The 15314-nt window shown below is 39.2% G+C and overlaps 1 protein-coding gene across 1 annotated transcript in view; it reads right to left on the bottom strand.

Moving 5' to 3' along the window:
- Positions 1–7934: 7934 nt before the first annotated feature.
- LOC147009492 (uncharacterized) overlaps positions 7935–15314 on the bottom strand; it is a 170951-nt gene continuing 163571 nt past the window's right edge. The window contains exon 7 of the mRNA XM_085861896.1: positions 7935–8720. Coding sequence (XP_085718022.1) covers positions 7939–8720 — 782 coding nt within the window. The 3' untranslated portion in view covers positions 7935–7938. The remainder of the gene's footprint in view (positions 8721–15314) is intronic.

Raw genomic sequence — 15314 nt, 5'->3', positions numbered from 1 at the left:
TTCCGAGGGCGTGAATCCCCGGTAGCCAAGACTCCATGGTTACTTAGGTATATTGGATCGAGACAATTAACCCTACGCCACGCGGTCGAGATATTGGCGTTTCACGGTCGATTAATCGACCCGCCGGCTTCGGAGTTATCTGGAGCGACGGCCTACAATTCCGGGGAGTCTGGTGGAGACGACACAATTTTCCCCACCTAACGGTCATTCTCACCACCGACCCCCAGCCCACAACAATAGTAAGCGTGCAGACCAACATGCAATTCTCATTCCAGCTCGACCACGACTTTTCAAAGACAGTTGTGTGGGCAGTGGACTGTGGTCTGTACACAGGATAAATTTCCGAATCCCCAGGTAAGTATGCCATTTCTCAGTTGCCCAGACGCAGGTGAGTGCTTCCTTCTCTACTGTAGAGTACTTGCGTTTGAGCCAATGTGAGTACAGTACGCAAGTACTGTAGAGTACTTGCGTTTGAGCGTTCGTGAGGCAAATGCTCCTGTTCCCTCTGTCGAGTCCTCATTATCTTGAGTGAGCACTTCTCTAAGTCCACAATCAGACACATCTGTGGTAACAATGGTGGTCAGAGTAGGGTCAAACAAAGCAAGTGCAGGGCTGTTGGCAATTTTTTTTTACCCTTTCAAATTGTGTGTGCAGCCTTGGTCCAGAGGTCAGCATCCTTGTGCATTAAGGGCCGAAGTGGCTCCATGACTGTTGCATAATTTAGAATGAATTTGGAGTACCAAGAAGTCAAACCCAGAAAAGAACACAGAGCAGATGCATCCTTTGGAGGTGGTGCTTGTGTTACTGCCACCACATGTTCGGTGTTTGGGCTCATGCCCTTTTCTGAGATCACTCTTCTCTTCTTCTTCTTTCGGCTGCTCCCGTTAGGGGTCACCACAGCGGATCATCCGTATGATCCGCATAGTGATTTGGCACATGTTTTACGCCGGATGCCCTTCCTGACGCAACCCTGGTCGCCCCTTTTCTGAGATCACATGACCCAGAAAATAAATTTCAGCCTTCCTGAAATGACATTTGTCGTGATGCAGTTTTAAGCCTGCTTGATCAATATGATTCAAAACAGCTTGAAGACGTTCCTCATGTTTCTCAGGAGATAAAGCATACACAATTATGTCATCGACATCACACTGGATGCCCTCCTGGCCAGATAAGATCTGTAACATCATTCGCTGGAATGCACTGCAAGCAGAAGCAAGACCATAAAGAACACGGAAAAAACGGAAAAGTCCCTCATGTGTTATGAAAGCTGTAAGGTCTGTGCTTTCCTCATGCAAGGGCACTTGATGGTATGCACTCTGAAGATCAAGAGTGGAGAACATTCTCACTCCCCGAAGTTCTGCGAATACCTCCTCAATATGTGGGAGTGGATGACTGTCTATTATGATCGCCATATTGGGTTCACGAAGTTCACGGGTTTTTTCCACAAGCTGACCTCGTATCATTTCATCAGCAAGGTCACTAAACTCACAATTAACCACAATCTCAAGTAAAGCAGCAACGAACTTAGCAGTTGATTCACCCGGCTTCTGTGCTCGTTGACGAAACTTTACAGTTTGAAAACAACGTTCACCTTTGGCATGAAAAAGGCTGTTAATGCACGCATAGTCATATACCTCCTGTTATCTTATGCATAACGACAATAGGTGAAACTCATTCAGAAGAGTCAATTCTCTCAATGATATCCGCTTCTTCAAGCATTTTCACTTCTTATAGCAACTACCTCATTAAAATATTCCTCATTCAACTTATCTAATTTCAAAATCTTTTCTTCTTCACCTTAAACATTTGTTTTAATCATTATATCAATATTTGAAAATTATTGGTTTAATTTCTCTATCCTTTCCCAAATTTCCTCTCCATTTAATATTTTAATGTGTTCCTCTATATTTATCTCATCAACATCCCTTTCAACCCTTGAACCATCTCCCCATATAATATCATACATATATTTATCTGGATTTCTCGATAATCCGGTATCAAATTTTTTTTTTTTTTACAACAGCAAACCAACAAAATTTCTTCTGAATTTCTAAAAGGGCTTTGCATTTCATCAACTTTAAAACATTTTCATTATTTAACATTTTAGCTAAATCCAAAGTTGTCAGTTTAGCAACATCAGTATAAAGCCAATCCTTTATTGAAAACACCCCATTCTTTTCTTGGAGAATATAATTATTAAAATACCAAATAACCTTTTCTTGTATGCCTGGTGTTGACTTAATGGTTAGAGTGGTGGGCTTTGGATCCTAGGGTCCTGAGTTCAAATCCTACTCAGCTGTTGAATTAATACCAGGTGGGGTTAACTTGGCTTGTCATCCTTCAGAGGTTGGCAAAATGAGTGCCACATGCTGGTATACTGTGTCGGAGTGGCGACCTGTCCAGGATTGTGCCCATTAGCCAAGGAGACTGCTTAAGCAGCACCAACACTCTGCACAGAGTATGGTCCCAATCTTCTCTCCTCCTTTTCTTGTAGGTACGCTTGGACACAGAAATTATAATTTTCTTGAAGCCTTCTTGCTGTCATTTATGTATCAGATTCATATGATGACATAGCCTGGTGTTGGCTTAGTGGTTAGGGCAGCGGCTTGGGATCCCAGTGTCCTGAGTTCAAGCCCCGTTGACTGCTGAATTAACACCAGGGGGTTGACTCAGCCTGTCATCCTTCTGAGGTCGGCGAAATGAGTGCCAGTGTACTGGTCCCAGTGTATGCCCCGGTTAGAATAGGTGTACCATATCCCTGTGTGTCGTAAGAGGCAACCAGGGTTGGCATCAGGAAGGGCATCCGGCCATAAAACATTGCCTCAAGAAAAAGCCTAACCCCTGCACAGCAGGGAAAAATGGCTGTAAAAACGGTCATTATTATTATTATTATATATATATATATATTCATATGATGACAGGTAATACCTCCCCATCTTCCTATTGTGAAATCAGTTTGTATTCCCTTACTTACGACATAAATTCCTGTTCTTTGTATTTTCATGACATAAACTACAGCAAAACCATTATTGATTTTAGCCTTATTAAATTCCTTTATTTGTTGTTTGCTAATCGTGCTTCCACAAATCTCATTATCAGCACCAAGTGGAAAATATTCTTCCTTACAAGACTGATTTAATTATTTCTAGTCTTCGAGGTATATTTTTTAAAATATCAAAATCATATCCCTTGTGGGTTTTGTTCCTACATTAAATCATCTGTAGGAAGTAAATATGATAAGTTGGAGTTGTATGGAGGATCTAATGCTGCTAATGAATTTGTTAAATGGATTTAGGATGATTGTATTAAGCGAACTGAAATTATGTCAAGAACAAATAAACCCCTTGACTTATCTCCAAATGAAGAGAAATAATTTGAAGAAGCAAGGATTTGTCGTATATGCTCAGAGGCTTTGGTAAAAACTGATAAAACGGTTATAGATCATGTATATGTATAAATTGTCAAAGCTTGTATGACCGCTAACACACAATGCACAGCAAGGGGGGCATGAGACAAGAGGGGTGGGAAAGGGAAGGACAAAACAGTGGGGAACAGAGACATGAGGAGAAATGTGGAAGGGAGAGGGATGGGGCAGAGAACATGGTGTATACAAGATGGATATTACAGGGACTTTCAGGAAGGAAAGCAGGGAATTTGAAGGAGGTAGGTTTGGGGTGGATCAACGGGGGTATAAAAGATCGAGGTTTTAGATGGGGGAAGACAAGAGGTGGTGGTGAACAACTGTTTTGAAGGCCTGGAGGAAAGAATGGGATCGAACAGAGTGTGGGAGTTTATTCCAAAGGCAGGAAAAAAAAAGAGGAATGAAAGAGTGAAAGTGAGCAGTGATTCGTGATTTTGGTAGTTTTACTAGAAGGGGGTTGTTGGTGGACCTTGTTGGTAGACGTTGTTGGTGGTGGAAATATGGTGGGGACATATCACAGACAGAGCAAGGGGTGGGGGGGCGAGACCGGAGAGGAGAGCAGTACTCCATCAGGCTGCGGACGAAAGCTTTGTATGTGATCAGGAGCTCAAGTTGGCCGAGGAAGGACTTTGCACGATGGAGGATTCCCAGTCGGCGACTGGTTTTGGAGGCCAGGTTGAAAATGTGGCTTTCCCAGGAAAGATCATGAAAGATGGTGAGACCCAGAAGCTTGAAAGAAAGAACTTCTTCCAGAGGATTGTTGAGAAAGTAGATGGGAAGGGTGGGGGGGGGGGGAGAGGTTCTAAACGGTCCTTTTGGAGAGACATAGTGAGAGTGTGAGATTTGTCAGGATTGAAAGACATGTTCCACATGTTGGACCAGTTTGTGATTATATCCAGATCTGCAGAGAGCGAAGAAGCTGCAGCTTGCCGGTCTGAGTGATGACAGATGGTACGACAGAGGGTGGAGTCAACAGCAAAGAGATAAAGAGGATTTTCCAGAGAGTCAGAGAGATCATTGATGAAAACCAGAAAAAGAACAGGGCCCAGAACGCTTCCTTGAGGAACTCCAGCCTGGTCAGGAAGAGGGGATGAGAGAACTCCATTTAGGGCCACACGTTGGCTGCAACAGGAGAGGAAGTCTGCGAGCGATGAGTGGAGATGGCCTTGGATACCATAGGTTTGACAGTTTGGTGAGCAGGGCAGGGTGCCAGACTGTGTCAAAAGCATACGATATGTCTAGCGATATGGCTCTGATTTCATGTCTGGCATCGAGTACCTCCATCCATTGTTGGGAGAGCATAAGCAGAATATCCAGGGTCGAGTGACCTGGTCTGAAACCAAATTGATGATTGGAAGTCAAGCCATTGGAGAAGAGGAAGGATTTAAATGTCTGAAGCGATGATGGATTCCATAATTTTGCTGATGATCGGGAGAGGCTGATTGGTCTGTAGTTGCAGGAATCTGTTTTTGCACCATTTTTATGCAGGGCGGTAATGTTTACTGATTTCCAAGCAGATGGCAGATTACCTTTAGCAAATGAGAGGGTGATCAGAACAGAGAGAGGGTGAGCAAGAGCAGAGGAGCAGGTTTTTGGACAAATTGCCATATAACGGGGAAATATAGAAGAACAGCTCATAATAATTGTAATCTTAATTATAGAATCCCTGCATTCATACCTGTATTTCTTCATAATAATTGTCATTATGATACACATCTCTTTATAAAAGAACTAAGTAAGACTCCTGGAAAGATAATAGCAATTCCTAATACAGATCAAAATTACATCTCATTTACAAAACAGACTTACACTCGTGAAATTGGTGTAAATACAAATATTAGATTTCTTGACTCATATATTTATGACAAGCCCTCTAAGTTCTTTGGTTTCAAACATCCCCTCTTTTCCTATACTTTCTAGTCAATTTAAGACTGAAGCCGACTTGGGTAAAGACATTTCTCTTCTTCCTAAAAAGAGCATTTACCCAAATGATTAGATGGATTCTTTTGAAAGATATAAAAATACAAGACTTCCTCCTCAAAAGCGTTTTCATAACAAGTTAGGAAGATGTCATAATACGGATGAAGAATATGAAAGAGCAAAACAAGTTTGGATAGAGTTTGAGATAAAGAATATAGGTGAATATCGTGACCTTTATTAAATAACATGTTTTATTACTCACTGATGTGTTTGAGAAATTTAGGGAAGTTTGTTATAATAAAGATTCCTATGGACTTGATCCTGCCCATTATTATAATCTCCTGGACTTGCCTGGAGTGCTTTGTTAAAAATGACTAAACAACCCCTTGATCTTCTAAGTGATGTAGATCTGCTCTTCATGATTGAGAAGGCTAAAAGAGGGGGAATTTCACAAGTGTGTTCAAAGAGATATGCAAAGGCAAATAATAAATACCTTCCACACTTCTCACCTGACAAGCCCACATCTTACTTAATGTATGTACTTTGATGCTAATAACTTGTATGGCTGTGCAATGTCTGAATCTCAACCCAATAGTAATTTTAAATGGGTGAAAGAATATGAGTACAAATCTATCTCAGATGATGTAATCTCCACAAGTCAAGAATATTTAGATAAACAAACGTGATTATGGGTATTACTTTGAAGTTCATTTAAACTTTCCGAGAAAACTTCATAACAAACATAAAGACCTTCCTCATGGAGCTGAAAAAAGATCCACAATCAAGAGCTATTCGGTGGTTATCAACAACATTTCTTTATTTCTTCAAATTTGTTTAAATATATTCCTAGAACTAACTTACTAATAACATTGTTTGATAAAGAGAATTATGTGTTGCATCAAAGAAATCTGAAGCAATTTATAGAAGCAGGACTACAAGTTAAAAAGTACAGAGGGCACTAAAGTTTAGTCAAAGTCATTGGTTGGGTAAATACAGTATATTGATTATAATACGAGAATGAGAAGAAAGGCAAATAATGATTTTGAGAAGGACCTTACAAGTTGATGAATAATTCGGTAATTGGTAAAACAATGGAAAATATAAGGAATAGACAAAATGTAAGACTTGCTGCAAATTTGGAGCAAGTGGAGAAGTTGATAAATAAACCAATCTTTAAAAGAGTAGAAATATTTAGAGATAATTTTTGTGCTGTTCATTTGAATAAAGAGAGTATATAGATGGATAAACCGATTTATGTGGGAATATCTGTTTTAGATCTTTCAAAGTAATTAATGTATGATTACTTTTCTAATAACACTGGGGAACAAAGTTTTTGTTGCATTGATACCAGCACTTGATCTTACCTAATTTGAGTGTGCTGAATTCAAATCTGAAGTTATTTTCTCTCTGTAAGCTCTAGATTTTTTGCAATCCACCATTATCAACATTTATTTGGTAAGTTCCAATTTGTATTGAAAGCAAATTTATATTAAACATATATTTTGCAATTCAACATTTTCAACATTTATTTGGTAAGTTACAATTTGAATTAAAAGCAAATTTAAATTAACATATATTTCGACATAAAGACGATAGGTGATTCAGAACAATTGATAAGGATGGAATGCAAAGTTCAAATAGGTCCTATTCAGGCAAGAATTTGCACTTGTAGCTCTTGCGTTTGTGGACTTCCACAGGGCAATCTCGTTTGATGCTCCAGCAATAGTCTGCCAACATATTTTTGTCCCATCACCCTTGGTAGCGCTCTTCCATCGTCATGAGGTCCTGATGGAAGCGCTCTCCCAGTTCCTCACTTACAGCCCCAAGGTTCTCAGGGAATTGATCAAGGTGACTATTCAGGAAATGGAGCTTGACACTCATGTTGCACCCAAGATCACGAAAAGCTAACAGCATTCTAGTAACCAGAAACTCATAGTTATCTGCCTTTTTGTTACCAAGAAAGTTTTGTATAACTGCGACGAAAGACAGCCACACTGTCTTCTCCTTGTCATTCATCTTCCTTACAAATTCCTCATCACGTACAAGGGCACGAATTTGAGGTCCATCGAACACACCTGCTTTGATCTTCTCGAAAGACAAAGCAGGAAAAGCAGAAACTATATGTTGAAAACATTCACCATCATTACTCAATGCCTTCACAAACTGTTTCATCAAGCCGAGCTTGATATGGAGTGGGGGAAAAATGATCTTCTCTCGGCTGACGATTGGGTCATTCACAATGTTTGGCATGCCTGCTTCCAGAGTTTCACGGATGGGCCACTCCTTCTGGATCCAGTGTTTCTCTCGAGCTCGGCTGTCCCACATGCAGAGATGGCATGGAAACTTTGTGAAGCCTTTCTGTTGACCAAAGAGAACGTTGACCATTTTCAGGTCCACACAAATGATCCAGTTGTGCTCGTGATATTTGAGCAAGTCAACGACCATTTTTATGTCATTATGTTCTTCTCGCAAATGCACTGAGTGACCAACTGGAACCACTCCATAAACATTGCCATTGTGCAAGAGAATACACTTGAGGCTGCGCTTAGAGGTATCCATAAATAATCGCCATTCTGTTGGATTATACGAAGTAACACCTAATTGCCTGAGAAGACCTGGGATATCGTGGCAGTAAACAAACTGCTTGTCTTCTGAGAAAAAGGCGACAAAGATCTGGTCCCGCTTTCAGAAATATGAAACATTTGCAGAGTGGTCAAGTAGATTTTTTTTTCTTGCAGCCTGGAGGCTAATATCTCAGCTGCTTTCTTGGAGAGCCCCAAATCACGCACTAAGTCATTCAATTCCGGTTGGCTAAACTGCTGAGGGGCTGATGACTGTTTGGTATCAGATGAGAAGGCATCGGATTCTGAAACCATTTCTTGAAGCCCGTCATCACGACCCTTGTGCTCTTGCTGATCATGTTCACTGCCTTCATCTTCAGATAAGACAAAACCATTAAAGACTGGAACGGGGAGTTCCTCAGAGTGTGGAGTAGATCGAATTACGGAGGGAATACAGGCATAGGAGATCTTTTGCCAGTTTTTCTTGCCGATACCCTTTGTGTTGACTAGGCAAAAATAGCAGTCAGTTACGTGGTCCTTGGATTCTCGCCAAACCATGGGAACTCCAAAGGGCAGACCCTTTCGTTTTCTGTTTGTCCAGTCACGAAGCATTTCCTCACAATTATGACGTACAATATGAGGAGCCCATTTCTTGTCTTGGTCGCCAAGGGGAACATCACAATAGGCTTTATAGGCACGCCTTACAAACGATGTTATGTTGCACTTTTGACGAAGTAGTGTGAAGCAGCCACATACATACCAGAATGCATCAGGATTATTTACACATTTATGTCTTATTGAAGAAGCCATGATCAGATCTGAAACAAAGAAAAACATAAAGTTAAATAATATATATCAATAAAGATAAATAAATACCAAGAAAATTGATGTCAAATAAATCGTGAGCAAATCGTTAGCAGCAAAACGAATACGGTCTATAGTTATTTAACAGTTTAGGCATCGTATATTTCCACTAAAGTCCGAAATCGCACCCCTAGTTCTTAAGTTATCCCAAGTGCAAATAGCAATGTGTATCCTTTTTTGCGAAAATAGCAAGTTTCAAATTGCATGAAAACTGGAGCATGTAGAGGAAAAACTATTTCAAATTTGAAAATACATTGAAAATTTCAGAAAAAATACATAGAATAAGTTGTAAATGTCATGCAACAGATAATAAGAAAAAAATTGTTCCCCAGTGTAATCTAAAGAAAAGATATGGTGAGAACATTGTATTGCTATACATGGATATTGGATACGGATAGCTTCATATGAGAGATAACTACAGATGATGTTTATAAGGATATGAAAGAAGATGAAGATATTTATGAAACAAGTAATTATGATCCTAATAAGAAGAAGAAGAATAGTTTGAAGAATAAAAGAAGAAGCTCTTTTTGAAGAAGAATAACAAGGTTATTGGTAAATTTAAAGATTAATTAGGTGAAAAGATAGTGAATTTGTAGATGTTAGAGCAAAGGCATATGCTTATAAATACTTAACGAGAGGTTAAATTAATTCAAATGTGAAAAGAAACTTTAAGGTCTAAAGAAGTGTATTAAAAGAGACCATGAACTTTCAACATTACCTTGAATGTATATGGAAGAGAAAGGATGTTTACAGAGAGATTAATCTTATTCAAAAAAAGCTGAATACCATGAATGACCCCGACGTTGAATGAAAGCTGATTACCAAATTATGTTGATACTTGGGCAGCCAATTATCAGACAGATTTCTACAATCAGAGCAGACCAATCACAGCAATGACGTAAATGTGAGGAGGATGAGAAGGAGAAAACAATTTGAAAACCCCTCCTATTGACAGAGTCAAATGTCGGGGTAGTTATAAACACGAAATATACTCAGAGACTGTTAGTAAGAAAGCTCTAAGAGCATTTGATGATAAAAGATATATAATGAGTGATGGAATAAATACATTACCTTATGGGTTTAAAGTACAAGTATCAATAAAAAATGTGGTTGGTGGTTTTAAGGGGTTACTGCTGCATTATTTTTAATTGATTAATAAATTAAATTATTGCTGAAAATAAAACACAAATATTTGTAGGATCTCTAAATGACTACTCAATTTGATTAAAGAAATGATCATATGAAAGGGAGGCGAAGCCCAGCCCCCAGAAGGGGAGTAGTGTCCAAAGGGAGGTGTTTGATGCTGAGTCATGTGTTCCAGTTTGAAAAGGAGAAATATGAGTGAGCGTAAGGGAGCGAATATTGTGACTTTGAGAAATGGGACACACTACTGAATCAAACCCTCTCTTTCGACACAACTGATATGTCTCAAGATGTAGGTATTTATGATTCAAGCAATTATAAAACAGATTAAAAAAGGATTTTTGATAAAGAATAAAAAGGTGATTGCAGAGTTTAAAGATGAGTTGGGTGGAAAGAAAATGAGTGAGTTTGTGGGATTGAGAGCAAAGGCTTATGCCTATAAATATGTTAATAAAATTGAAAAGAGTAATAAAAAGTTAAACGGGGTAAAGAAAAATGTAATAAAAGAAACAATAAATTTTGAAGATTATAACAACTGTTTAGTCTTAAAGAAAGAAGAGTATGGAAAAAGGAATATAATAAGAAGTTATAAACATCATTTATATACAGAGGAGGTAAATAATAAAGCATTGAGGGCTTTTGATGATAAGAGGTTTATTTTAGAAAATGGGATTGACAGCCTCCCTTACGGATATATATATATATATATATATATATATATATATATATATATATATATATATATATATATATATAGTTGTTGTTCATCTTTCAGCTGCTCCCGTGAGGGGTCACCACAGCGGATCATCCGTTATGATCCGCATACTGATTTGGCACAGGTTTTACACCGGGTGCCCTTCCTGACGCAACCTGGTCGCCTCTTACGACACAGGGATCAGGATTTGGGTTTCGCCATGATTCCGGGCTGCTCTACACCCTGCCCAGTGCAGAGCCCCCGTCCTCAAGCGATCCTCCAACCCAAGCCTCCGAGTAGCCGGATTACAGGCGCACGCCACTACGCCCGGTATGTATATATATATATATATATATATATATATATATATATATATATATATATATATATATATATATATATATATATATATATATATATATATATATATATATATATATATATATATATTTTGTAAGAATAAAATAGGGGTTGGGGGTTTTCAACGGGCTTCCGCTGCCTTTTTTTTACTGGTATACTTGGCGGTGACAAGTAACCATGAACAAATATTTGTTGGAGCCATGTAAGTTTTTGTAAGTGCCTCAGAACCCCTGAAAAAAGGGAAGAAGATCTTGAGGGGCTTTGGGGAATAAAAGTCTTGAAAGTGGGGTCTAATGGAGGTAAAACAAGGGAAACTGGGAGGATTTTGGTGTCAGTCAATAAGTTTTTCCCTTTTCCTCCATTCACTTACATGCAAATTTTTGAGGTGCACCAGAAGCCTCAAAGTCCTACTACTTCTGGGGCTAAAATATAACTGGCAAAAAATTGATGATGTCATGAGTCACGTGGTTTGGCAGTCATGTTCTTTTTAACATAAAACCTTCAAAAATCTTCTCCATAACAGCTGAACAGATCGAGGCGAAACTTTACAGGTATGATCACCTATCGATGAGGAACCAAAAGTTCTTTGTCTATGATGTCATAGTTCACATGGTTTGGCAGCTATTATTTTTTTTGGAGAATAAGCATATTAAAATCTTCTTCTGCAGAACGGCTTGACAGATTGAGGGGAAACTTCATGTACATGTGCCCCAAGCCTTGGGGATACCAGGGTGTTCACAAATAATTAATAGGTGATTGGATTTATTATTTGCCTTCACATATCTAGTTGAACAAACTTGTGAAATTCCTCCTTTTTTAGCCTTCTCAATCATCAAGAGCAGTTCCCAGGGTGTTCACTAAATCACTCCAGCCATATTGATTTGAACGAAATTCTTTGAAAAAAATCTTTCCCTTGAACCACCTCATCAATCGATGTGAAACATCAGTTATGATTGAGTAGACACATGGAATATATGTTTTAAATTTCAACCTGATCAGACGCATGGTCTGGCAGCCAGAATTATTTAATACCTTAAATTTGAGGTCAGGGATTTAAATCAAACTTGGAACAAGTATGTATAATGATGTAATAATGTGGGCGGAGACGGATCAAGTAACGTCGTCACGTCGAAGGTTGTCGTTCTCGTTTCATGATTCTTTCAACTCAAACTTAACAAAGTCTTCACAAATGACTCCAAAGTGATAAAGCTAAAAATGCAGATAAAATATGAATAACTGATTAACAGAAAAAAAATCAGATGATTCTGAGTTGCATAAGTATTCAAACCCCTTGCCTAATTAACCCTAAATCACTCCAATAGAAAATTATTTGTTTGAAAGGTTACAAAATAAGGGTAATAGGTTTCACCTGAATGTATTCAGTGGTTTAACTTAAAAATTAAGCTCCCCACTTATGTAAGGAGTTTTAAGGTGCAACTCACTTGGTCAACCAACAAGGCAAGCATGAAGACCAAGGAGCTTTCTTAAGAAGTCAGACATAAAATAATGGACAAGCACCGTTCAGGAGAGGATTAAAAGAAGAGAAGGGGTTAAAAGAAGTTTTCGGCCCTGTCACTTATTATGCCTTTGAGTACAGTGAAATCCTGCATTAAGAAGTGGAAGAGGTATCATACATCCCAGACTCTATCCAGATCAGGTTGCCCATCCAAACTCAGCAGCCAGACAATAAGAAAACTGGGTCTGGATGTCACTGTAAATTCAACAATGACTTTGAAAGATCTACAAGGTCCTATTTCCCAGATGGGGGTCAGTGTTTATCAATCAACAATATCCTGTTCCCTTCACAAAGCTGGCCTCTATGGACAGGTGGCAAGAAAGAAGCCATTACTGAAAAAGGATGCATCTAAAAGCTCATGTGGAGTTTGTGAAAAAGCATCTTTATGATACTGAGGGCATGCGGAGAAAGGTTTTGTGGGCAGAAGAGACAAAGATTGAACTTTTTAGTCTAAACTCAAAGCTATGCAACTGGTGCAAGCCCAGCACTGCACATCACCCAGTCAACACCATCCATACTGTGAAGCATGGTGATGGCAGCATCATGTTATGGGGCTGCTATTCATCAGCAGGGACTGGCAAGCTTGTCAGAATAGAAGGGACAATGGATGGTGCAAAGTGCAGGAGTATCCTTGATGAAAACCTGCTTGAGTCAACCATGAATCTGAAATTGGATAGGAAATTCACATTACAGCAGGACAATGATCCAAAGCACAAAGGGAAAGCCACACTGGAGTCGCTGAATAAAAAGAAAATAAATATTCTTGAGTGGCCCAGTCCAAGTCCTAACTTGAACCCAATTGAACATTTACGGTGAGATTTGAAGATCTGTCCATCTTCCATCGATGGACTTCCATGGCAGTCCATCGACGATCCCCATCAAGCTTGGCAGGACTAGAGCAATTTTCACGTGAACAATTGGCAAAGATTTCACCATCTCACTATGAAAATCTAGTGGAGACCTACCCAAGATGATTCATAGCAGTCATTGAAACAAAAGGTGCTTCTACAAAGTACTGACCGAAGGGGCTGAATGAAAAAAGAATGAATTTTGATCTGTACATGGTTTTTTGCAGGTATTCGACATGTAACCTCCTTTAACTAAAACAATGTTTAGTTTGATCTCTTCAGTTATGAATAAAAAAGTTCATTTGGAAAAATTGTTTCTTCAGAAGTCATCTGAACGTGACATTATTGGTAGGGGTGTATACTTTTGCAGGCCACTGTATTGATGAAATTCTCCTGCATGTGAAAAACCAGGATTACAGTTTGTAGCTGGGATAAGATTCAAACAAAGGTGACACATCTCAGAGGCTAGTGTGCACACCTGCAGGCTCTCCTTCCAGCCCGAAAAAATAATGCTTCAAGGAAAATGCTGAATGCATGCATCGAGAACATCAGTGAACCAGGAAACAATGTGGCCTTGTGTCCAGAGACAGACCTTGGTAAGTAGAGCAGAGTGCCAGCAAGTGTCCAGAGAAACACCTTGAAGAAACTATTTCAATTGCATGCCAATCCAAACGTCAATTTACTCACCATTGTTGGGATCATTGCTCACCCAAAGTACGCAATGTTACCAGACTACCAACACATGAAATGCCAAGTTTTATGGCATATCTAACATCCATAACCTAAATTGAAATGTGACAGCATGCACGAAAATGCACCGCTCATTGCTGGCAGTGCATCAGTGACAGCTGTTATCAGATTTGTTCCTTCAATAATCAAACCCAAGACCTGTGCTGAATCATGAACATGCTACCAACTGATATATCCTGCGACTTTTGTGTACATTTTCCTCTTATTTGAATAAATCGGTGTGGCCATGGTTCCAAAATGTCACTTTATTCAAACAGGCATTTTCATGACAATTCAATATCGTGTTGAAAATATTTTAAAATTGGAGTGATCTGTGTCCCTTTTTCACTTCTTGGTAAGTCAGAGTTCAAAAGCATGCCCTCCATTAAAGAAGGTTCACCATTATTGGGAAAAACTTTGGTTGCTGCCAACTACATGGCTTTCCTCACAGGATGCTGGATTCTTGATCAGGGTCACTCTCTCTCTTTCAAGTGCAGCCCTGTGGCTACTGGGTGCATCATTGGTTAGGGAATCCTGCATGTGAAATGCCGCTATGCCGCTGATGCAGTGTCCCTATTACCAGTAGGCTGGTACTCATTTTGCCGACCTTAGAAGGATGACAGGTTGAATCAACCCCACCTGGTTTTAATTCAGCAGCCAACAAGGCTCAAACTCAGGACCCTAGGATCCCAAGTCAGCCACTCGAACTGCTAAACCAACACCAGGCTTATAGGGGTTACTGATTGCACTCAGTGGAATTGTATCAATCATCATCATCATCATCTATGGCATGTGGTATTTATGTAATATGTTTGTATGTAGTCAAAACTACATACATACATATATTTCAGGAGGTGGGAGGAAGTTCTCCCAGAACTCAAAATCTCCACCTATTTTTCGTGAAGGATCGTGATTCATGAACCAAACTGTGAAGGTTTGTTCTCACAGTTTGTTCTGTACATGTTTTTTTACTTAGCAGATGATTTTTTGGTGTCAGTCACTTACATGCAAACATGGAAGCTCACACTTACATTGCGAACACAGGAGTGTTCACGAGTTTGGGTTTTTCCAATTATATTCATACTTTGGGATAAATTAATTCAATTATCAGTGATAATCCATCCATTATCAATTGATTAAAAAAATTGATGAAGATTTGTTCCAAAGATTCTTTTCAAAATCTTCACTGAACCTCTGACAGCCTCCACTTGTAGCTCATTTGTGGTGATATTCTCAGGAATGATTTTTAAGGGCT

The sequence above is a fragment of the Eptatretus burgeri genome, chromosome 17, assembly GCF_056783735.1.
Source record: "Eptatretus burgeri isolate ZD-2024b chromosome 17, Ebu_testis_v1, whole genome shotgun sequence".
NCBI classification, from domain to species: domain Eukaryota; kingdom Metazoa; phylum Chordata; class Myxini; order Myxiniformes; family Myxinidae; genus Eptatretus; species Eptatretus burgeri.
The sequence above is the reverse complement of the archived record's forward strand: the minus strand, read 5'-3'. Positions and strand labels throughout refer to the sequence as shown.